The sequence below is a fragment of the Haemaphysalis longicornis genome, unplaced genomic scaffold (assembly GCF_048455015.1).
Source record: "Haemaphysalis longicornis isolate Haplotype H1 unplaced genomic scaffold, Haemaphysalis longicornis Haplotype H1 scaffold_2, whole genome shotgun sequence".
Taxonomy (NCBI): Eukaryota; Metazoa; Arthropoda; class Arachnida; order Ixodida; family Ixodidae; genus Haemaphysalis; species Haemaphysalis longicornis.
The window spans coordinates 194,619,301-194,641,656 of NW_027526295.1; the positions used below are offsets into that span (position 1 = coordinate 194,619,301).

Consider the following 22,356-nt stretch of genomic DNA (forward strand, 5'->3'; position numbering starts at 1 on the left):
CTCACACGCTCTAACGCGGTAATTACCATCGTTAAATGGAAAAGACGCATTCGGCGGGTTTCTCAAAAGAGTCGGGGGGAAAACCTCGTCTGAAGGTACAGTCGCTCTTGACCACTATTGTCGCGGCCGGGGCCTCTCGGTTCCCCACGACGTACTCACATGGGAAACAAAAAGGCGAATTTCTTCGGCCAACCGCTGCACCCCTCGCACACGTCAGCCCAGCCGGCATGAAAACAAAGAAACACAACAAATCAAAACGCGCTAATCCCGCATATGCAAGCAGCCCTACGGTTTTCATAAATTAAACGAAGTGCCCGAACACGTGCTTGCTTGCTTAATTACTCACTAAATCACTTACTCACTCAGTCACTCCTTCACTTACTTACAAACTCACTCACTCACTCACTCACTCACTCACTCACTCACTCACTCACTCACTCACTCACTCACTCACTCACTCACTCACTCACTCACTCACTCATTTCCTTCCTGCGCCCTCCTCGCATGGCTACGAGAATGACGTCACTCTCGAATGGATGTGATTGTCCGTACCTTCGAAACGGTGATCGGCCAGCCCTCGACGGATCACATCATACCTCCTCCACCCCACCTGACGAATGAGATCCCCAAAAGTGCAATTCTACCGCACATGACCTCAAAAGGGATAACTCCACTGTGTGAATTAAAGGGACACTGAAGTGAATTTGTCAAGCTCCCGTTCTTGCTTGCACTGCGTAGAATGGCTCAAATTAGCACACTTTTCATCGTTTATCCGGTTGACAAATCGGTAATTATTTTACAAAGCGCGAAAGAAGAAAAACTGCCATGCGCGGTTTGCGGCGGCCGCACCAACTAAGCTGTGACGTTGGGAGGAGGGGGCACCGTGATTGGACGATGCCCAAGGTTTGCAATCAAACAAGTTTCGGTTTCGGTTCTGTAAAACAACATGTTCGACATCTGATGGCGTCGTTGGATGGGCATTCTCAATATCCCAGTAATCGTAGTACCGCGCTTCTGCCATGTTGTCGGCTGTAAAATGCATAAGATAAGCCTCCCAGGACGGCTTGGAATCGTAGCATTCACTAACTGAGGCCTACGCAGTGCATGAACGCCCTCCGCGTCCTTCAGACGCTCAAATACATGCGCTTTTCCCTCATATTTGGAACTTTCATCACTCATGCCTGTATAGTAAAAAGCGTGTTCGCGCCAGGCCAAGGGTCTGTTGATTTGCCTGTGCCCGCTGCCCGCGAGCAGTCGGTGCTTATGGCAACAGCACGCCAACGAGAACTCGCTAGCGCGCCAGTGCCAGCCTGCGCGAGTTCTGTGGACTAGTTCGTGGAGCAATGAACGTTGCGGCCCAAAAAAAAGATGAACTCAGTATAGAAAACATCGGCGAAAAACGAAAAAGCTAAAAAAAAAGCATGTACCCGCGAGGATTCGAACTTGCGACTGGCAAAACACTTGCGTTGACATATTTAGCACTCTAGACCACTAGGCCACGGGCGGAGGCTACCCAACGGTTGAAATATAAGGTATATAATGTATAACCAGTTTACACTTTTATTTAGTTATAGTATTTCAAGCAGTTTAGGTGACTATTTGTTGTATTGAGCTCGTACAGTAAGCGTCCCCCGAGTTTCCACAATAGCTCACGTCTAGGAATTGCATTTCGTAGAGGGAAAAGCGTTCGCAGATGCGTAGAGTCGTGCTGCTGACCGCTGTGCTTGTTCGCCCAGCGCAAAAAAGTGCTTCCCGCACCCTAGGTTTACGCTATACGGTAAAAATATCAGTTGATTTTATTTCCTTAGTACCTATATTGACTTCGCTGACTCTTCTCCCGCCTTCAAGAGGCCTTATATTTTCCTACTGGCGTACCAGTCAGCGAAGCGTCGCATGTGCGCTTGTGCAGCGCTTGTGTGAAGCGACCTTGACTTGGCGCTAGATACAGTGTACAAACTAACGAAGTAAAGAAAGGCACATTCTTCCATTCCCAAACGTGTTGTGGCTTAGTTTCAACTGATCGAGCGAATTGCGACGACCCGTCGGCGGCCGGCGGACTAAACGTTGGGCCGACTGACTGTCGCGGAAGGTCGGCGAGCCGTGGCGGAAGGTCGGCGAGCCGTGCAGTAGCGCAGCCAATTGCCAGTACCTCTCCTGCTGACGTCACACGAAAACGCCACAGAAAATGGGCGAGAGTGCAGAGAGGAGGACAGCATTTTCGAATTGATTTTTCTACTAAATAAATTCGCGTAAACGTGCTCAGAGTGGTCGAAACAGGGCCTAGGGACTCCGGACTACAATTTGCGCTCGTAATCCCGCATTGTTTACAAATCACTTCAGTGTCCCTTTAAGGCACGAAGCAGCGGCCTGCTTGGGGAATTTTGAGGGGCACGTGCTGATATTCACCGATGGGTCCGTGCTTCCAGGAAAGAGGGTGACAGCTGCAGCATCCATCGCGCCTGCCTTCGCTTCAGCCAGGCAATGCCGCGTATACCAGTGGCCAGCAGCTCCACAACGGGTGAAATCGCGGGCCTTCACCTGGCTGAGGACATCATTAAGGAGTGCGAGCAGAACCTCATCAACCGGAAAGTGGCCATCCTCTCAGATTCGAAGGCTGCCCTCCTGAGGCTCGACCGGGCCCACCTCAGCTGTCTCGTTGTACAAAGTCTTGCCAGCAAACTGCACAGCCTCACCACCAGAGGCCTTAGCATTCGTCTGCAATGGCTACCTGCTCACCCAGGCAGCAAGGGAAATGAGGAGCTGATCGCCTGGCAAAAGAAGCGCATCATCCATCCACTTCGATGAGTGAGGCAATCAGGCCCCTGGACGTCGCGCGGTACCTTATCCGAAGGGACCTCCAAGCCATACACCCTCACCCCCGAGTTGCATCCGGCCGCACGCGCTTCCTTCGAGGGGACTGACCCGAGCTGACCGGGAAGAAGTCACAGGCTTGGCATCACCAGTTCGCCCAGCAATAGAGAGACTCGCAATAGAGATACCAGCAATAGAGAGACCGGCAATAGAGACACTCGCGCATGCACTGTGCGACTGCGAGTGTCCACAACATTCGCAGGCTCGATCAGCGCTGAGAGCGTCGTATGCGAAACTGGGACTGCCTTCATGCACCTCATCAAACCTGTTTTTCCCGGATTGTCACAAATCAAATCGCGAAAAAGCGTTCCGAGCCCTGCTGGACTTTTTAAAGGACACGGGACTCTCGGACCGGCTATGATGCCGCCAGTACTGTCCGTGCTGCGCGGCTTGTAAACCGTCATCTTATTCTCCCTGTCTATCTTTTCGTTTCTGTCCACCCTCTTTTCTGTCTATCCTCCTCCCAGACTCAGTAGCCTTGATTGAGGTGCCCTCAACCCGAGAGGCAGTTATCGGCTGAGTCAACTTTCGTTTCTCTTCCAATAAAGCAACTCTCTCTCTCTCTCTCTCTCTCTCTCTCTCTCTCTCTCTCTCTCTCTCTCTCTCTCTCTCTCTCTCTCTCTCTCTCTCTCTCTCTCTCGAGCGAACGGGCAATGCTAAACGATGGGAAGGACTAACAGTGTTTTTTTTTTTTTTCCGCCTATTTCGTCTTGGCATGGTTCATTTCCCCTGTCTTTGTGTGGATGCTTTGATGGCAACCGGACACCAAACTGCCGCTTCGATGGCAACGCCTCGCGAGGGGCTGCTGCTCAGCGGGAGGATGGCAGGTGGTGGTCAGGAGCCCTCTCTCAAGCAGGCACCGTCTACTCATTGGGGGAGTGGTTCTCGGGGACGAAGTGCATCTTTCCCTTTGGGGTACCTCAATAGAGGGTTCGTGTTTTGCAATCGTACAAGCTGAATGAATTGATCACGTGCTTGTCTTATTACTAGCTTTCCACGGGGCTTCATAGGACTATTGAAGCTGTTACGGAGACTGCACCGACCCCATTCCACTCTCCAGTGTTTGCATGCAGCCCTGAATTTTCATATTTAGACACATTGTATTAGGCCAACTTTTAAACCAAGATCATTATCCCCAATCACACAGCTTGGTGCCTTGTTCCGTATGCACAGAAGGCGAGGGACAATTGCTGGTTTCCTCATCAAAGGATACTCCTGATGAGTGGAATATAGTTACCCCCTCTTGTTTGAACGTGATTCTATTGGGCACTTACTCACTCGAAAGCCGCTTCGGAAACTTGACACGGGTATGAACTGGCGCGACAAGGGCCAAGCTTGCGGCCTGACCAATTGCCTAGGGCCAATGCTCTGCCGTGGTGGATGACCTCTGCCTCCGCTGTATAGGCGTCTCAAAGGAATCCACGCCTCTTTGCATTCTCCAAAAAGCACATAAAGAAAGACACGTTAAGAGCGAAACCTTTGCTGCCAGTGCATCTCTTCCGGTATGAAGTGCTCGTCTGCCCTTTCTGCTCAACCCCCGAAACTATCCTTTCATAGCGGTCTGATTTTTTATCTGGCAGCTTATTTACTCGTTTTTTTTCTTCTTCAGAGCGGCCTTGTCGAACTGCCAACCAACGCGAGCGGCCGCCTTAAAAAGGCCAATTTATTTTTGCTACCTCTTCTCACGTCTCCGCTTACGATGCGCCAAGCCCCGCTACCCGCGTCAAAAATGCATCAGCCGCATCCGGGCTGCACAATAACGCCACGCTTCACTCTGTACAAACACTTGCGGCGAGCCGCTCGACTACGAAATCCCGTTGGGGTTCACCCCAACCGCTGGAATGCATGCACGCTGTGCTGGCCACTCAGCAGTTCGGTGCAGCGTGGGCGGGAGCCTAGCAGTAGCTAGCAGTAAACGAACGGAACGCTCGAGCTCTGTGTTCCTCCGCTTGATACCGTGACCTTTCGCTGGGAGGCGCACACTTCCGCACCAGGGTTTGGAACATCAGGGTTTGAAAATCAACCTTTTCGGCCTCATTGTTTTCATTTTGCCAAAAAGTCTTGTTATTTTAAGTTGCTTAGTGAGTTCACCTGAAGGAAACTACTTTATCGCACGGACGTAGCTGCGTCGCCTTCCGCAGGCGCCGAAGTATGGCGACGCTGCACACAACAAGCGAGAGCGGCTGTGCGGTCGGGGCATATCGTATGTGTAAGTGCTGCTACGCCGTGCCCCATGCGACGACGGTAGCTCGGCGGCTCCTAGGGGAGCACGATTTCGCTTTGCATGAGGAAGCTGCCTGCGGAGGGCGCATCATGCGCGCTCCATCGTGGCTTGATTGACAGCGTTGCAAAATAGCGTCGCACGACACTCTTTTGCTTGCTTGCTTCTGGTTTCTGTCTTTCCTTTGCGCACCCTGCGCCGCCACTCAAGCGCGTTTTGGCATACTAACTTCCGCCCGCAAAAGAGCGTGGCATCTAGCGCTATTTCAGCAGTGCCCGCTTTCTATTACGGCGTTGGTTCTTTTTTAAAGACGATAGTCTTTCTTGGGCTACTTAAACCCAGAAATTTTGGTTTGTCTGTATGTCTGTCTGTCCGTCTGTCTGTCTGTAACTCGATTCAGCCACCCGGCCAAAGTAATATGCCTACTGCGCAATAGTCTTATATACTCACAGCCAAATGCAAACGTCTAAGCCCGGTTTATATGTTCATACTTGTCAACTTTGTTGAACAAGAACAAGGCATTACGCAAATATAAGGCAAGAAATTAGTACACAAGGAATATTTACAGTGTTCTTTATTAAAAAATTCCTGGGTGCTTGGTTTTTCGCTAGCAAATGATATTCTACATCTACTGCAGAAAACTGCCGCCTCCTGGCGGCATATGAAAAATCACGCGGCAACAGCAACGAAAGGTTCCACTAGCTAGGTTCCACGTTTTGCTTGGAACGCACGTGGAGCACGGCCACGCGGCTCTATAAACCTTCTAGTCGGCCACCTCCATTCACGCGCGTCTCCGCCGTACTGCAGCGCTGGCATCGAGGAATCCCGCTTGTAGCAGTGGAACGCGGTAAATTCAAATCGCCTTGAGCAAACCTTTAGTGTGTTTACCTTGGGATGAGCGCGACGGAAAAGGAACAGCCTGAGAAGTGAGCGGGAAAGCGAAGGGGGCATTTCCTTGGCAAATGCCCACAAAGACTATCGTCTTTTGACGACATTTGCAACGAAAGGAGCAGATGCGCGGCCAATTTTTTGTTTTGTTTTGTCCTTAAGGCTATGTTTATTGAGACTTTGATGCATGTTTGGAATGTTGTCATTATAAGGCCATCTTGGAAAATTACTTCGTGCATGAGTTGAGTCCGCTGAGCGTTCGAAGAAGATACCAAGCGGAGTAAGATTCTGTAACGAGCCAATTACATGTACTACGCTAGCAGTGTAGGCACCCTGCACCAGACAAAGGAAGCTGTGAGGCAGAACTCTTCCTAGTAAAGCTGTCTGTGGCGAACGCTAGGGCATCGATAAAGCGAAACGATTTCTCGACCAGTTATCACCTACTTTCTGCAGCATGCCGTGCCAACGGTCTACGCCGTAAAGAAAGACGGCTGTGATAAACGCATATGCTCCTCCCTTCTTTTCGTGTTATCTACATTCTGATGGTCGGCTACATCGTCAACAACTAACGTCTTTTCATCTTCGCCACTTAAACAGCTCGTTCGTCACGGCCTTTGTTATTACGACGTTACCCTGTATGCGTTCTCAGTGTGGGGGCATGTGCTTGACTCGTGATGATCCCGGTTATTGGTATCTCGGACAGTGCGCCGACACTTGCGTAAATTGAATCCTGCGAACAGAGGCCGTGATGAGCGTGGTATCTTACACAATAGAAACTACGCGCCGAAGCACCAGAATATAGAAAATTGCACTGCTGCTTGCGAGGCAAACATCAGTGCAACGTGCGTGTATTTCGCGTCAGTGAATTTGTTGCCGAAATACCACTGCACTGATGCATCGTTTTTTCCTCATACGACGTATTCGTTTTAACAGCAGAGCTGTTTAAGCCTAGGGTTGCCCGTCCGTCGCACCGAAAAAACCCGCGGAGTAATGGCGTCCCCTCGCGTTGCGTAGCAACCCCTGGCGCAGCTGTGCATAGCTTCACGCTCGCTTCGCTAGTCTATGGCTCCGCCGTGACATCACTGCGCAACACATGGTATAAAGGCTCGTGTAAAGCGGCGTCGTCCAGGCTTGCGCGTGGGCTTGCAAGACGTTAAGAGCCCGCAAAAATTACCAAGAAAAAATACAGAGCGTACGTGAGCGCGCGCCTCGTGAGAAGCGCCCGGTGTCGGCCAGCTCGACCTTCGAGAACACTCTGATGACCAGCGTTGGGGCGTGAACTCTCGCGAGGTGTTGTCCTTGCAAGTTTACGTGCGGTCGCTCTATTGAAGTGGGGAGCCTAGACGGCGAGTTCGCGCTTCAGACGCCGAGTTCGCGAAGCCGGTTGCCGTGGGTTTTAGCGCGTACTACGGCGGTCCACTTTGGGAAAGATGTGAAAGGGCGATGACTTTTTAGAACGTTCCGGGCCTGGCAATCGTGGAGAACTTTCAGCGGAAATTTCAGAAATCCATGTGAGGTGCAACAGCCGGGTGTCCGACAAAGTGAGAGTGGCCGCCAGCTCTGCTGTTTCTCCAGCCTTGCACCACTAGTACAAGCTGCGCATCTTTTAATTTTTTTTTGCTTCATTTTATACCTGTGCTACAAGACCGTTTCAAAGGCGTTCCGAAGGCTCAAGTGAACGTTCAGCTGTCATTTGGAAGTTGCCGTGTAGCCAAGGCATTACTTGATATTGAATAGAAATCAGAGAGGGGAACAAATTTACAACAGAATAACTTCACTGGCTAAATGTGTTGCAGGCTGGAAGAAAACGTCCCAAGTGTATTTCGATTCCGGCGATAAAATGAACTGGGTTTCAGGAGTGGTCTGTTCCTGGTGAGCATGGGCACAGTTCCGATTAGGTGCATTATGTAATTAAGCAATCAGCAATTAAGTTTATTTGGGGGGGGGGGGGGGGGGGGGGAGCGTGCATGCACGGAGAGGTTACCGTTTGAACACATTCCCACTTCAACTTTCCGGCTTGTTCCCTCCCGTTTCAACCCGGCACAAAACGACCTTCCCGTTTCATATTTGCCCATTTAGCTCCTTCCCTGAATTACGCGCCCAGTTCGGCTGAGGCGACTCGGACCGAGGCGTGCTATTTTTGAAATTAATGTTACTTCCAAGCGTACTTTAACCTAATGTTTTGAGTTACGTCCGACGTAATGCAAAGTAAAAAATTGCACTTGCGTTCGACGTAACCTGGAAATTAAATTGGAGCGACGTCCGTCGTATTCCACAGTAAAAAATAGTTACGGCTGACGGAACCAGAGTACAGACACGCCCTATTAATCTACACAACCTAATGACACAGGTTCATTTTACTATACATGGCAGCAATTAAAAAAATAACACGTACGTTGTTGCGTTACGTCTGACCCAGTATAGCGTTGGTGAATTCCGCCTCGTACCCACCTACGGAAACCAGTGAGCCCGAAGCAGCACCTTGAGTTCTCCCCACGGCCCTGCAGCGTGCGTGGACACCACCGCGCCCCGGAACGAGAGTCCCGACCTTCCCAGGACAACAAAGCAAGGGAACCCCGTGCACCCCGGCCCCATAACAAGAGGCCCCATCCACGAGGTCCAGCGCCAGCCGCCTTCCTGACCCGCACCTACGAGTCCGCACCCTTTCCGTCTGCTTCCGCGTTGGTCGAGCGGTCTGGAGCGTCTTCTTGCTTAAAAGTTTTTCTTTACATTCGCGGGAATTTTCGCGGGAATACTTCCTCCAAGACCCTTTCAAACGTTCAGCGAGAACACATCACAGTAAGACTATTCGGCAGCCAGTCAGCCACATTAATATTAATAAGTTCCCTTTGTTTCTTCGTGCAGTTACCTAAACAAACAGTGATCTTTGTATGGTTAGAAGTATTGTCCCAACGTATTGAAAAAAGATGTCTTGGTTTAAGTCTTGTGTTTCAAAATTGGAATACATTACAATTGCATTTCCTTGTGTTTATTGCTTATTTATGCTTTACACTATAGTGATGCATTTTTTGAGCTGCATGTTGCATTTCATCCGACGTATTTCTTTGTGTTCACTCCTGCATGGGCCCGAGATAAGCTGCAGTATCTGTTAATAAATAAAGAAATGCTGCCCCCTAGTCATCTATAGTTTATTTTAGAAGCTGCGTGCAACACTGTCGAGGCTACATTGTTGTCAACAATCCGCCCGCTGGGCCATAGAGTTTCGTACTAATATATACTAGAGGGAAATCTCTCGGTGCAGTCGCGGGCCGCTGTAGGCGGCGCCATTGCCGCTAGCGACGTTCCTCACCTACTTGGCTCAGCTAGCCGTATGGCTTCTTTTTTGTTTCGAAGCCAAAATCAACAAAAAGGGTAACATTTTATTTTGTTAATCGTGCATGAAGCTTCTACATAATCACTGGCAAATTATTATTTTTGAAGGTTAAATTTTATAATAACAAAACAAATTTGATGGACCTTCTACAGTAATATTGTTGCTTTTTCGCAGCCAGAGCCAACTTTTCAGCCTGTTCATGAGCCATGCCAAGGACAAGTGGAACGTGCCTGCCCGGTACATGACGGAACGCTCGCTGAAGCGCGGCCCCCGTAGACAGTAGCGCCAGATTTCCCTCTGGTGTGTATTAGTGTGAAACTCTATGCGCTGAGCACGCCTAACTCACCCTGAAGGGGGAAATTTCCGTCTAGGGACGGATTGGCGCACTCGTAGCTATGTCTCCAATTATCCAAATGTCTTCTAGAGAATGCGGCGGCCGCGGTGACCTCTCCCTAGGAGGGTGTCTTTTCATTTTTAGCATTAGCGGTGGAGTTTTTTTTTTTTTTTTTTACATGCGCGGTATCTTTTGACCACAGCGCTAAATTTTATGTTTTTAATTCTTTTTTTGCTGAAACCACTGCGCGAGCCGGAGAGTCGGGTGTCGCCGCGAGATGCGCGCTCACGAGTGCTCGGGATTTTCTTTGTATTTTTTCCTGCAACGGGGAACTTAGGGCTTGCACAACAGCTCCGCTGTTAAAAAGAGGGAAAGATGCGACGGCTTTATTTTAGTTGAGGGCTACTTTTATAAAAACAGATGAACAACAACCTGGTCTTGGCGTTCTCGTATACACTTCGTCTTGACAAAACACCCTCACGTGGACTAGTATTCTGCCCGTCCAAACCTTCTGCGTCCGAACCGTCTGCCACGCAAGCGGTCGATCGAAACAAACAGAACTCAAGCTTGGGAATAGATGCAGAGAATAGCGGAAAAATGGAACGACTGAAAGAGAGACAAAGAGACACGCGTCTGCTGTTTACTACGCAGCGGAATCTGCTTGCTCCCGGCCCACCCCCTTCCATTGTGCTCTTACGGGGTTGAGCGAAAACAAAACGAGCCTGCGATATGACTCAAGCCCAGGACCGTCTGGCAGATGGGCAAATGGGACAGGAAAGCCTATCGCTGACCTCGTTTACCGTCTGCAGGTAGCTGCGTTAGGTGCGGCTTGGTCTAATGGAGAGTAGCCGGGCTGGAACAATATCTCTTCGACGTACGTTAGAGATAGTCGCTTGAGTAAGCGTATAGACGTACGATATTACGTCGCTACAATACGCTCAGCAGTTACAGTTACTTCGAGCACTTTTAGCGTGTATAATTTTGCGAATAAGGGTGGCACAGATATTTATGCGATGTTGCGACATTCGTCCCTGTCACGATCCGCAGTTTATGGAAAACGAAGTTCGGTCTTGAAGTATTTAAAGTTCAGCATAGAAAATTAAATTTTGCAGATTGGCAAATAAACTTCTACTGTAGAGTTTATTCTAGACGAAGTTAAGATGCAGTAGCCGAGTGGTCATGCAGAGGATGGACTGCACGGTCAACACTCGCGAGCCACAGAACGAGACGGGTACTGCATGTACAGGCGGAGGAAATATATGGGAAGAAAGCTCCGAGGAAGCGGTGAATTTTGCTGCTCATGATAAATATAGGCAGAGAGAGAGAGAGAGAGAGAGAGAGAGAGAGAGAGAGAGAGAGAGAGAGAGAGAGAGAGAGAGAGAGAGAGAGAGAGAGAGAGAGAGAGAGAGAGAAGTCGAAATGACCATTCCACTTTCCCATATACGCCTCGAGATTCGCGATCGCTGCGCCGCCTGCCGCCTCTTCTCCGCGGCGTTTGCGGGATTAGCGCTGCGCGACTGATAGGCGGTCATGCAGTGTTTTGGTTCTCTTTCGCTTCTCTTTGCCTTTCCGCGCACTAAACAACTTGTTAAGGTGACGTCTGTAAGCTAACTGCACGTTTAGGGCGCTTAAAAAAAACAGCTGTGTCTTGGTAGAGCGCTCGAACGCCAGTAAGAGCTACCCGGGGAGGCGGTTCTGCGCGCTTCTTGGCCGCTCTTGCGGGCGTCGACGACGGCAGCAGCATATCGCCGCTGTCACCTTCGAACACGTCAGCACAAGTGAATTCTATTTATTGTCACCTCGTTTAGACTTGATATTGGCACTGTAAGAGCTAGGTTGGTTCGTTTTGCAGCGCAGACAACACATGCGGCTTTGCTTCGAATATGTACGTCGTAGAAAAATATGTTTCGGGGATGTGATAACCCAATATCGTACGAAAACTCGTGCCTTTTATGGGAATATAAACCACGCGAAAATGTTAAGTACACTCAAAGGCTGTGCATTGTCAGATATGTGCCCACTCAGGCCTTATGCATGAACCAAGATATATGTTAATCAAACCATGGGAAAAATGAATGGTCTGCAAGTCAGGAATAAATAGAATAGTCGTACGGGAATAAAAAAAAACCGAGTCCAGCTTCTGAAATGCTAAAGACGTTTGTTTGAGCGAGGTAGTATTCACCAGACCAACTAGATGCGAAATGCACTGATATTTCGCTAGACATGGGCGGGGGGGGGGGGGGGGGGGGAGGAGGACGCTCAACTGTCGTTGTTTACAAATGCGGAGCGAAATCAACAAATGAACGTTTTATTAATCACACACACAAGCTGCGTGTTCACTTTTCGTTTGTTTTTTGCCTTCAACGAACGGCTGATAATTCGGCGGACGCATTTTTTTGAAGAATACAGGGTAAGCAGTTCACAAGAAATACGAGGTGTCGTTGAAGGAGTTGATTGATTGATTGCAGGGTTTAACGCGCCGACGCAACGGAGACGATGAGGCACGCCGTAGTGGAGGGCTCCGCATTAATTTTGACCACCTGGAGATCCTTAAGGTGCGCCGAAATCTCATACACACGGGCTCGTTGGAAGAGTGTCGTATCTGATAAGGGTATCTGATTTCGGTTTATGCTAGATTCTGCAGTCTCCCTGTGTCATACGACGATGTTTCGAAGAAGGGTTTGGTCGCGGACGCGGATTACTCTATAAGCCCATCTTCGCGCTTCTCGTGGAGGATAAATGTAAGAGATGAATCTTATAGAGAGCGCTCATCTCGGGACAAGACGACCCAGCATTAAATTTGTCGCCGTGTGCTGACTCCGGAGTGTAATTTTGCATTATCCATCGTACTTCTTTGGTACAATGTTTGCGAAATTTATGCCGCATTGGCTTGTTCAGGGTACTGACCAATATCTGATATGTGATACTGTGATATTGGCAGGCGTAACTTGCGTGCTGTCAGGTATGAGTGCTCCGCTGGATTTTATAGTGCACAAAGTCGATTTACATCATAGTGTGTACGGCCGCAACATGACCATCGGTGGAAACACTGCTTACGGAGACACTGCCACTAAATTTCACGGCAGCGGAATTGCAATCAGCTGCATGCAAATGCTGGCTTTGGGACGCCGGCCTGTGACACACGCCCGGCGCTCATATAGATCTTTCTAAGATCGCGTCATAAACGTTTATACTTTCGTGAACACACCAGGCTTGCAAACAGAGTGCCTGCTCCACGTTATTCGGTATTTCGAACGCGGACAAATGGTAAATCGCTGTCTTGAACGAGCCCCAAAAGCAACGGCGACAGGGGGGAGCGGGCCAGGGACTCCCGCGCCTGCTTTCGAAACGGGCCGCTAGGGGGATTTCAGTGGCGCCCCTACAGGCCGCGCTCGAGGCGTATAGCCCAGCAGAGACGCCTCCAGTTTGAATAATCCAGATATACGCAGGAGGGTGCCTGAAATTTTTGACAAACGATGATGCTGAAAGAATCGTTTGCATGAAATGTTGTGGCTACGATAATGGTGGTGGTTCTGTTTACACGTGCATAAAGGTTTTTGCAGGACATGTGCAAGACCTGTGCTTCGCGAGTACTATACGCCCCTCAGTTGTATACTCTCACTGTGAACGGCCGGCACAAAAATTATGTGAGGGGAATCTTCTGAGGACTGAGAATCGTGTACATTCACACACAAAAAAAGTTGCTGGATATGTCTTCGAAGAAATGGCCAGAATGATGAAAAGTAGGGTAGGAGCAGCCGGATGACATCGAATCATGAAAAGAAGTAGTAGAAATCACGGCGACAGAGTTGCTCGTGCATTCCCTGGCAGTTGGGCTCTTAGTACAACTAAAAGAAAAAAATTCTATTTCAAACGGACGCAAGGGCGATAGTAGACTACGGGCTGACCAATAAATGGTAGGATATAAAAATCGTGGTTTCTACATGGTTCAGCGATCTTTCTATTGACATTGTGACGAGGTTGTTGGGATCTGTACTAAGCCGACGGAGATGCGTCGGTGTCTGTGCTGGCCATGCACCGGGAGATGGACTGATGAGCGCTGAGTAGCTAGAAGTCGGCGACGATCGGAGTCGATTTGGTTGGTGCGCGGATCTGGGCACTCCGCTCTGGCTTCCTCCTTGTAAATATCTCTGTGAATGCAATACCTTCCCATAGCTGACTTACTAGGTAAAGAACTCCCATATGAAACCCACATCCAAGCGTTCGCAGATGATATAGTAATCATCGTTCAGTTTAAATCAAGAAAAGATGCAGAAGAAAAAACGAACAGAGTATTAAAAATAACTAATGACTGGGCTGTAAGCAAATGAATAACAATAAATAATGACAAATCACAAGCAATGATAATAGGGAAACAGTATGGAACGCATCCACCTATACTCCAAATAGGTTCAAGCACAATAAGAACAGTCAACGAAATAAAGTTACTCGGTGTAATAATAGATAATAAGTTAACATTTTTACCTCATCTAAAATATTTAAAAGAAAAAAATAGCTAAGATAACATACAATCTGAACAGGACGCTAAACGACGACAAGAGTTCAAAAAGAGAATTAGTGCGAGTTATGTATAAGAGAGTCATTTAAAGAATCCTTACCTACGCAGCACCGGTGTGGTACACTCGGAAGGTAACTATTTTAAGGAAACTACAGGCGATCCAAAGGTTGCCGTTACTAATGATAACGAAAGCTTTTAAAACAACATCAAACCTGTCTTTAAACATTATGGCAAAAATCGCGCCAGTGTATTCACCGGTGGACTGGCTTAGTTATAAAAATATATCAAAGAAATCCGAAACTTCCATAAAAGAGGCCAAAGACAAATATTTCAACTGCACTCTTCCCAACCTTCTTAAATCCGATCCCAAAAAATTCTGGCGTGTGGTCAATCCTAGAGAAAGTCCTACTGATTCAGCACTAGTGAACAATAAAGGCGACATCTTATCAATGGAGGAAAGCGCTGAACACTTCAATAATCATTTTTCATCAGTATTTGCGGACGAACTTCCACTAAATTTCCCGATGCCGGCCCAACCTGACATTCTCCACCCTTTTCTTGCAATTACCGTAACCGAAAATGGTGTTGCGCGTGCAATAGGACGTCTTCCTTGCAAAACAAGCCCGGGGCCTGATGGGATTAGCGCCAAACTTCTCAAATTAACCTGCCACAAATCAGCATATCTATTGACGCTCATCTTTCAGCAATCGCTTGATACGGGCTGTGTACCGGAGGATTGGAAGTATGCTCATGTCAAACCTCTATTCAAATCTGGCGAAAAGTCCTCTCCTAACAATTACCGGCCTATCTCGTTAACGTGTATTTCTTGCAAGCTACTAGAGCATATTCTTCACTCACACATTATAGCGCACGCAAACAGAAACAATTTACTCATCGAGAACCAACATGGTTTTCGCAACAAGCACTCCTGCAATACCCAACTATTTGAACTGTTAACTGACCTCCATAAATCCATGCATGACTATGTTCCTACTGATGCAATCTTTATAGATCTTTCTAAGGCATTCGATCGCGTACAACACAAACGTTTATTAGCCAAAGTCCGTAACCTTCAACTTGACGAAAAAACGACACAATGGATTTCCGAGTTCCTATGCAACCGACACCAATCAGTAAAATTCAACAATATAATTTCCAGAAAAAGCCCGATCAAATCAGGTGTTCCTCAGGGATCTGTACTTGGCCCTTTATTATTCTTGGTTTATATTAACGACGTCGGATCTAACATTGCCTCTTCAATACGTCTATTCGCGGACGAATGTGTCGTATATAGGGAAATAACCGTACCAACCGACGTTTCTACCCTACAGTCAGACTTAATGAAACTCGCGGAGTGGTGCCGATTGTGGCAAATGGAAATTAACATTGGAAAAACCAAACACATCAGATTTTCTTCCGGTACAGCCAACCCTCCTCCCACATATGCAATTAATGACAGCATAGTTGAGACGGCGTCATCAATAAAATACCTTGGCATTTTTCTAAGCTATGATTTAACATGGAACACTCATCTTGAGTACATTACTAATAAATCCTTTAAAAAACTCGGTCTCCTGAAGCGTCGTCTTAAGTGCGCAAACGCAGACACTAAACTTCAGGCGTATAAAGCTTTGATCAGGCCTTCCTTGGAGTACGCGTCAACTATCTGGCACCCTCATACGGCAATATTGACTGACATGCTGGAATCAGTACAAAATAAAGCAGCCAGGTTCATCTGTTCTTGTTACTCTAGTTATGAAAGCGTCTCATTACTAAAGCATAATTTGAACCTTCCTTCTCTTGCCATGCGCAGAAAGTTGTCTCGCCTTTCCTTTTTTCACTCTTTGTATAATAGTGACACAACGTTTTCCCGAAGTTTCATTCACCCTGCTCCTTACGTATCTGCTCGAATCGACCATGCGCATAAGATTAAACCAATATTTGCGCGCACTAACAAATACCAGTTGTCACCCCTTTCTTTGTGTATAAACGAATGGAATTCCCTACCTTCAGCCATAGTTTCCCTCACAGATCCATCGCGTTTCAAATCTGCTTTATTGTCTTATTTAGAATCCGGTGAAGATATGTAGCGATTCTTTTCGTGTATTACGCGTGTTGACAATGCGTGCTCGCTTCTTTTCAAGTTTGTTACATGCTGTTTTGACTCACCACTTTGTCCCAGTTCCCTCACCAAATGTATAGTTGACAATGTTGTACCCGGTTTTTGTATCCCCCCTTATGTAATGCCCTCTGGGCTTTTAAGGTATATAAATAAATAAATAAATAAATAAATTGAAAAAGAAATTGAACAATATGGAATACTAAAAGAGGGCAAAACATTTTCATGTGACGACAAGCTATACACAAGTAATCAAATCATGAAAAAATACGATCTCTGGAGAGATCACCCAGCAAATAAAAGAGGCATTACAATCACTCCCACAGAAGAAGTAGTAGACTACCGTATATATACGGATGGTTCAAAGACGGAAAAACAAGTAGGAACAGCGTTTGTAATGTTTAACAACAACAACCAAATAGCAAGAACGGAAAAATTGAAGCTTCCAGAATACAGTTCCAACTACGAAGCTGAACTAATGGCCATTAAAAAGGCAATAGAATTCATAATAACAAACAAAGCAAACAATAGCCATCAACTATTTACCGATAGTTGGTCGGTACACCAAGCACTAAAAAACCCACTTAACACAAATCCAATAATTAACGAATTAAAACTAGTCCTTAGAGAGAATGCAGCAGTAAGTATAAAACTCAGTTATGTAAAAGTACACAGCTCCTCAATAGTGTTGCGACGCTGATTCCCCGAAAATCTGCCTTTGACTCTCAGTCATCGACTTGCCACGAACCGGCGTATTCACAGTGGCGAACTTTGCGCCTACTTGAACTATGCGCCTTTCAGCGACCTCGTGGCTTCTCAAGCGCCAACCGGCCAGCTAACAAAAGCAATGCTGGGCGCCCTGCACAACAAGCCTCGGCGGCGTGCCCGCGCCTCATTGTCTTGACCTTTTGTGGCGTGTTGTGTTCAATAGGCCACTCGAAGAACATTACCACCGAGGGATGCAAGGCGTCTTCGTGGTAGTGCAACATCGCCAGGACAAAGGGGGCTCCGACCCACGGCGGATTGCCACGGCGGGAGCAACCTGGCGCTCACCTGCCCAAGAGAGGAGGGGTCTCTCGTGCGTGTGCGCGTGTGTGTTTTGCATGGTGGCGCTGCTATCAGTGCCATGAACTCCGTGATTGGTGCCTCCTGACGTCAGCCGGAGAAAAAGGGTGAAGGGGAAGGGACCCAACGTGCCTATTTAATCTCGCGCGCGCAGGAGCGCACTGCCCGCCCTCATACCAAGATGTAAATACTTGTATATAAAGTTTTCTTCGTCGTCAACTTGCCCATCATGACTGCCCCGGCACTTCACCCACCTCGGCCCACATCGACCACGCTACCATGGTTCGCAACAGTGGAGTCAGCGGTGAAATTCCCAACAGTGGAACCAGCCCCTGGCTTCCCAACAGTGGATGGCAGCTCGGCGGGATCGGCCAGCGTCAGCACCTTGGTGGGGTGAGTGCCTGAAGTTTTACCTCTCGTTTTGCCAGACCTTGCTAGCGCAGCGTCGTGCGTTCTAGGTTTTGACTTTGCTTTCTACTTTGTTGTAGCGAGTAGGCGAGGGTAAACTATTCGGGGTGCAGTATCACGATGGACAAGTTCAGAGTGCGGGACCTCCTCGAAATTTGCGAGGAGTTGGGTCTTTCTGTTGGCCCCGCAAAGCGAAAAAACCAGATCCTCGAGCTCATGGAGGCAGATGAGGTAACTCTAGAGGAGGCCCAGGAAGCTCATGAGGAGATTCAGCGGCGGGCTGAAAGTCAGGCGCGGAAAGGGCAGCAGGGAATTGAGGCCAGGGAGAGAGTTGCCGAGAGAGCGCAGGAACTCAAGATGAAGGAGTTGGAGTTTCGGATGTCCACCGAACACTCTGCTCCATCCTTACGGGAGTCCGCGAGCCTGAAAAACCAAGACCTTCTGCAGCCGTTCACGGTTGGCGAGGACATCGCTGGTTTTCTGGTGGATTTTGAGTGCGCTTGCGAGAAGGCAGGTTTCTCTTCCGACGTTTGGCCCCAAAAACTTTTGGCGCTACTGCCGTGTTGTGTCGCCAATGTAATCGGGTGGTTGAGCAAAAAGGATGCCAAGGTGTATGACAGGGTCAAAGCAGCTCTCCTGCGGAGTGGGTACCGCCTGTCGGCAGATCCCGCAGCGCGAGCTAAACCCGCACCCGCGCAAGAAAGTAGCGAGTCGACCGCAACGGCGGATCGCGAAACGCGAGCTAGATCCGTAGCCCCGCACCGAAGTAGCGAGCCGATTGCGTCGGCAGGTCGCGAAGCGCGAGCTAACCCCGCATCCGCTCAACAACGTAGTGAGTCGACAGTCTCGGCAGATCGCGAAGCGCGAGCTGAACCGGTAGCCGCGCAGGATAGTAGCGAGCCGATTGGGTCGGAAGATCGCGATGCCCCAGCTGTATGCGATGCCGCTCGAGATAGAAGCGGTCTGATCGCGTTGGGAGATCGTGAAGAGCGGCTTGAGCCCGTAGTCGCTCAGACTAGAAGCGAGCCGTTCGCGTCGGCAGATCGCGAAGCGCGAGCTAACTTCGTAGCCGCGCCTGAAAGTAGCGAGTCGGCCGCATCGGCAGATCGCGAAGCGCGACCTAAGTCCGTAGGCGCGCAGAGAAGTAGCGAGTCGGCCGCGTCGACAGATCGCGAAGCGCGCGCTAACTGCGTAGCCGCGCCAGAAAGTAGCGAGTCGGCCGCGTCGGCAGATCGCAAAGCGCGACCTAAGTGCGTAGGCGCGCAGAGAAGTAACGAGTCCACTGCGTCGGCTGATCGCCGAACGCGAGCCGAACCAGTAGCCGCGCAGGTGGGCCCGGGCAGCCAGAACATGCCACACACGTTTGACTGCAAGTCGCCTGGGATCGGGGCATTGCCGCTCGAATGCGCCGCGATACCCAAAAGAAGAAAAAGGAGGCGGCCGAAAAACAGTCAGCGTAAAAAGGCAAAGAAAGTAGGCGAGCCTTTTCACTTTGCAGCATTCAAGGCTGAGATGGCCAGAAGCAGCAGAGCAACACGAAAGGTCAGACGTCTGAGGGAAACAAAGAGGCCGCTCCCTAGCCGTGATAGAGGCCGAGTGGCACTACGCCGAAAAGGGCAGAAGGGGGTGACTGGGTTCCGCAGGAATTCTCGGAGAGCTAAGGGGAGGACGTTTCGGGGAGAGTGCGTTCCCCGCCGGCGCGTTCGTCATGGTCGGGCGTCCCATTCTTCTCTGGGTTCCCTTTACTTCCGTACTCTCCGCACGCGTTGCGCCTGCTTTCCCCCTCAGTCTCAACGACCTCCCCCGTACACTGTGCGGTGTACTTTGCAAAAGATGAGCACAGGTGGTCGGCCTAAGTGGCAGCACCGTTTCGGCAGGCCACACCCGGAAATGTTTGTTTTGACGAGGGCCTAGGATGTTTTCAAGGATTCAGACGAATCCGCGTGCGCGTGCATAAACTGCGTACTTTATTGATTCTGTATTGCCAGTCACGTGTTTATTGAGTTTTTGTAAGACAGAGGAAGTTAAGCGTCTGTTTTTTTGGTTGGCAGTGTGTCAATCGTCGTGCTTTAAAGCCGTGTAGTTAGAATTTTGCTTGGCGTTGTAGAAGTTGTTATTGTTTGTGATCGAACTCACGAGAAGTAAGCGTGACTTTTGTGTTTTGTTCGAGAAGTGGTTAACACCGCGTAGTTAAACCTTTTGTTAGACGTTAGAGGAGAAGTTATTGTTCGCCATCGAACACGGCGTGATGTAAGCGTAAATTTTGTGTTGTTGGTTGGAGAAGTGGTTAGTGTTCGATTTTACGCCACGTAAGGTAGGCGGAATCTGCGTGTCAGTGTTATTTTTCGTCTCACCCTGATGGAGTGTACGAAATTGTTGTATATAAACACCGGAAGTAGTTGCGTTTAGTACTACGTGTTTATGGTCAGTTTTGAATATTGAGGCATTTGTCTGTGCCAGTTTGGTTGTCTTGCGTAAGGGTGAGCCCAGCGCAATTTTATGGTTCAGTATAAAGAAGGAAGCTACAGATTATTGTTGATTGACGTAGCCGAGCTCTGTGAGCTAGCTATCTGTAGGTCATCTTTCAGATAAGTGTTCGTATATCTGTTGACTTCCATGTTATGACAAGTTTCATTTTCGTGAGTGTAGCAAAATGTTATGTTCTTCAAAGAGTCATGTAAAGTCATACTTTTGTTTTGCTGCACCGTCGTATCGGTTTTCGACTTTTGTGCTGTAGACGGTGGCGAAAGGCATGCGTTGCCTCGGTTGCCTCGAATTAAGGCCGTTGTAGCTGAGTAGTTTTGACAAATGGTCATGGGCAAAAAGGGGAATGCCTTTTGAGCTCCTGTTGGCGTCTTCGCTCGTTTGCGTCATCTGCCTCATAAAGCTCCTATAGCCCATTCATGATTCTTTGGTACTGTTGTAGTTGTTGTTTTAACAACACCCAAAATTGAGGTCTGATTCTGAGCTTGTGCCACGAGATAAGCACTCCGAATCGTTTCAAGGGGTGTAATATTTTAGCAGACAGGTTGGTTTTGTTTTGTTATCATGGTCTGGCATTTCGAGTGGTGTTCAGAGGGCGCTTTCCGCATCGAGTGTGGTTCGACAATGGTTGTCCTGCCGAGTTAGTCATTTCTGCAGGAGCCTGGTGTTCGTGCCTTCTGTGGGTTCACGGAGGGGACCAGAAGAAAGCAGCACTTCGGAGAACTCCGCCTCAAGCCGGGGATGGACCTGCTGACCAACCGCATCATTCCAGCCGAGCCGCGATGAGCCGCTCGTCATCCTGATGCATTGTCTGGCGGCGGGGGTGCTGTTGCGACGCTGATTCCCCGAAAATCTGCCTTTGACTCTCAGTCATCGACTTGCCACGAACCGGCGTATTCACAGTGGCGAACTTTGCGCCTACTTGAACTATGCGCCTTTCAGCGACCTCGTGGCTTCTCAAGCGCCAACCGGCCAGCTAACAAAAGCAATGCTGGGCGCCCTGCACAACAAGCCTCGGCGGCGTGCCCGCGCCTCATTGTCTTGACCTTTTGTGGCGTGTTGTGTTCAATAGGCCACTCGAAGAACATTACCACCGAGGGATGCAAGGCGTCTTCGTGGTAGTGCAACATCGCCAGGACAAAGGGGGCTCCGACCCACGGCGGATTGCCACGGCGGGAGCAACCTGGCGCTCACCTGCCCAAGAGAGGAGGGGTCTCTCGTGCGTGTGCGCGTGTGTGTTTTGCATGGTGGCGCTGCTATCAGTGCCATGAACTCCGTGATTGGTGCCTCCTGACGTCAGCCGGAGAAAAAGGGTGAAGGGGAAGGGACCCAACGTGCCTATTTAATCTCGCGCGCGCAGGAGCGCACTGCCCGCCCTCATACCAAGATGTAAATACTTGTATATAAAGTTTTCTTCGTCGTCAACTTGCCCATCATGACTGCCCCGGCACTTCACCCACCTCGGCCCACATCGACCACGCTACCATGGTTCGCAACAGTGGAGTCAGCGGTGAAATTCCCAACAGTGGAACCAGCCCCTGGCTTCCCAACAATAGGCAATAACTTTGCAGATGAATTGGCGAAAGAAGCCGCAAGAAACGGAGAACCAACTTATTTTCCAATAACAAAATCATTCATTTCGAAACATTTATATACCAAGTTAAACCAGGAGTGGAATAAGGTGTGGAATAAAGATGGCAAAACAAGTTATACTTATAGGTGGATTAAGAACGTAAATCTAATTCCGGACCACTTTCATACAAAGTTCTACTCTTCCCAAGCCCTGACAGGGCATGGTAAATTCCCGTTTTATTTTTCAAGATTCAGAATAACACAGGCATCTACATGCAAGTGTAGCAAGGATATAGAGAACTTTGATCTTTATCAACAGAATGCCCACTCTTAATAAATGAAAGGAAAAGACTCGTTAAAAAACTAGGAGAGCACTTAGAGAACAGAAAACCGGAAATAATTAAGAAAGAGGATACAAGATTAGTTTTAGAAGAGATGGTTCTAAAAATTAACGAATTCATTCTACAAGCATAAGAATAGACCAAACATAACAGAACACCAACACGACCAATCGCGACAATATAAAGATGGGATATGATAC

At 48.8% G+C, this 22,356-nt stretch overlaps 1 protein-coding gene across 1 annotated transcript; it reads left to right on the plus strand.

Annotated features, from left to right (window-relative positions):
• The first annotated feature begins 17,100 nt into the window (after positions 1-17,100).
• LOC144169735 (uncharacterized) lies at positions 17,101-21,861 on the plus strand. The gene has a single exon (XM_077699058.1). The coding sequence runs from the start codon at positions 17,880-17,882 to the stop codon at positions 19,671-19,673; it is 1,794 nt and encodes a 597-aa protein (XP_077555184.1). The 5' UTR covers positions 17,101-17,879; the 3' UTR covers positions 19,674-21,861.
• The last annotated feature ends 495 nt before the right edge of the window (positions 21,862-22,356 follow it).

Coding starts and splice junctions, on each gene's coding strand:
- LOC144169735 (XM_077699058.1), top strand. CDS start 17,880: ATGGACAAGTTCAGAGTGCGGGACCTCCTCGAAATTTGCGAGGAGTTG.